This window comes from Colobus angolensis, unplaced genomic scaffold (assembly GCF_000951035.1).
Source record: "Colobus angolensis palliatus isolate OR3802 unplaced genomic scaffold, Cang.pa_1.0 Scaffold193, whole genome shotgun sequence".
In the NCBI taxonomy this organism is placed as follows: Eukaryota; Metazoa; Chordata; class Mammalia; order Primates; family Cercopithecidae; genus Colobus; species Colobus angolensis.
This window is the reverse complement of record NW_012115077.1, coordinates 1,312,698-1,314,163: the sequence shown is the minus strand read 5'-3', so window position 1 is coordinate 1,314,163 and position 1,466 is coordinate 1,312,698. Positions and strand designations below refer to the sequence as shown.

Below are 1,466 nucleotides of genomic sequence, written 5' to 3'. Positions count from 1 at the left end.
CGCGGCACTGCACTCCAGCCTAGGCGACAGTGCAGATTCTGTCTCAAAAAAAAAAACAAAAAACAAAGTAAGAAAAGAAAAGAACTAAACAAAAAACTGCCCTTCTCCCAGGGGCAACAGGGAGTTCAGCCCTCCTATTCCTCTATAGGGAATAATAATATCAGCCATAGGATCCTGTCCCATTGTACCCAGTAAAGCTCTTCAAGTGAGCCCATCCATGAGCCTCTGCCTTGAAAGAGCAGCCTCAGGATGGCACAGCTGTGACTTCCCCCTTGCTGTCCTGTGACTCACTGGGGCTCCTCAGCCCAAGCAGGGCCCTGGAAAGTTATTTTTCCATGCCTTTAATAGTACAGCCTACTCCCCTGGGCCTCCTTCAAGTCTCTATCTAAAACAGCCGTAGGGCACAGTGGCTCATGCCTGTAATCCCACCACTTTGGGAGGCCAAGGCAAGAGGATCACTTGAGGCCAGGAGTTCAAGACCATTCTGGGCAACATAGTGAGACCTTATATCTACAAAAAATTTAAAAATTAGCCGGGCTTGGTGGCGCATGCCTGTAGTCCTAGCTACTCGAAAGGCTCAAGTGGGAGGACCTCTTGAGCCCAGGAGTTTGAGGTTACAGTGAGCTATTAATATAATTGTGCCACTGCATTTCCAGCCTGAGCAACAGAGACCCTGTCTCTAAAAACGATAATAAAATAAAATGAAACAGCTCTGAGAAACCCTGTCTCACGCCTATCCCATTTTCTCCACCAGTTCCAGAAACCTGGGCAGAGATGGCATGGAGGGTCTGTATCGACTGTCATTGTGGCTTCTCTCGCCCTGCACAGGGGCCAAGGCAGAGTCCTGGAGATCCAGGGCTACATGGAGACCCAGGATACTACCTTCAGCTGCCCACAGCTTGGCCCAGGTTTCCTCCTGCCAAGTGAAGAATATCTCCCCAAGACGCGAATGCCACTGGCTTTTAACTATAATATCAGGATAATTAAGCTTTTCTGTGAGCACAGTTTGCTGCTGATGCAGCTGCCTGGAGCCCTGGCATTTATTGAGCACAAAGTAATAATTTATTGTCCTTTGTACGCTCAAAAGCCATCTTCATTATCGGCCCAAGACGGAACTGCCACAAGGGCACACGAGCCTGACCAGCTGCCTCACTCTGGGATGTCTTCCCAGGTCACCCTTGATGCCCTCAGGTACCGGGATTGGGTGGAGAGGGGTGGGGAAGGTGTTGCTCTTTCTCATAGAGAATCAGAAGACAATCCACCTCCTTGGCAGGTTGTTAACGGGAGAGAGAGTGGCATGCTTGACTGGGTGTGGGCAGTGCAGAAGGGCAGGGTCCGTGTGCCCACATAAGTAGGGCAGTCTCGGTGGCTCGGGAGCCTGGGTTCCTGCCCCTGGGTCTCTGCGCCTTTGCTTGAGACTTTACGGTAAGCAGCTCCTCCCGCGCCCCCGCCCCCAGCCCGGCGCG

General features: G+C 51.7%; 1 protein-coding gene across 2 annotated transcripts in view; it reads left to right on the top strand.

Annotated features, from left to right (window-relative positions):
• Positions 1 to 1,112: 1,112 nt before the first annotated feature.
• Positions 1,113 to 1,466, top strand: part of SEZ6 (seizure related 6 homolog (mouse)) — a 50,352-nt gene continuing 49,998 nt past the window's right edge. For both annotated transcript variants that reach the window (XM_011940832.1, XM_011940831.1), the window contains exon 1: positions 1,113 to 1,191. In XM_011940832.1, the coding sequence (XP_011796222.1) occupies positions 1,182 to 1,191 (10 nt within the window). In that variant the 5' untranslated portion in view covers positions 1,113 to 1,181. The remainder of the gene's footprint in view (positions 1,192 to 1,466) is intronic.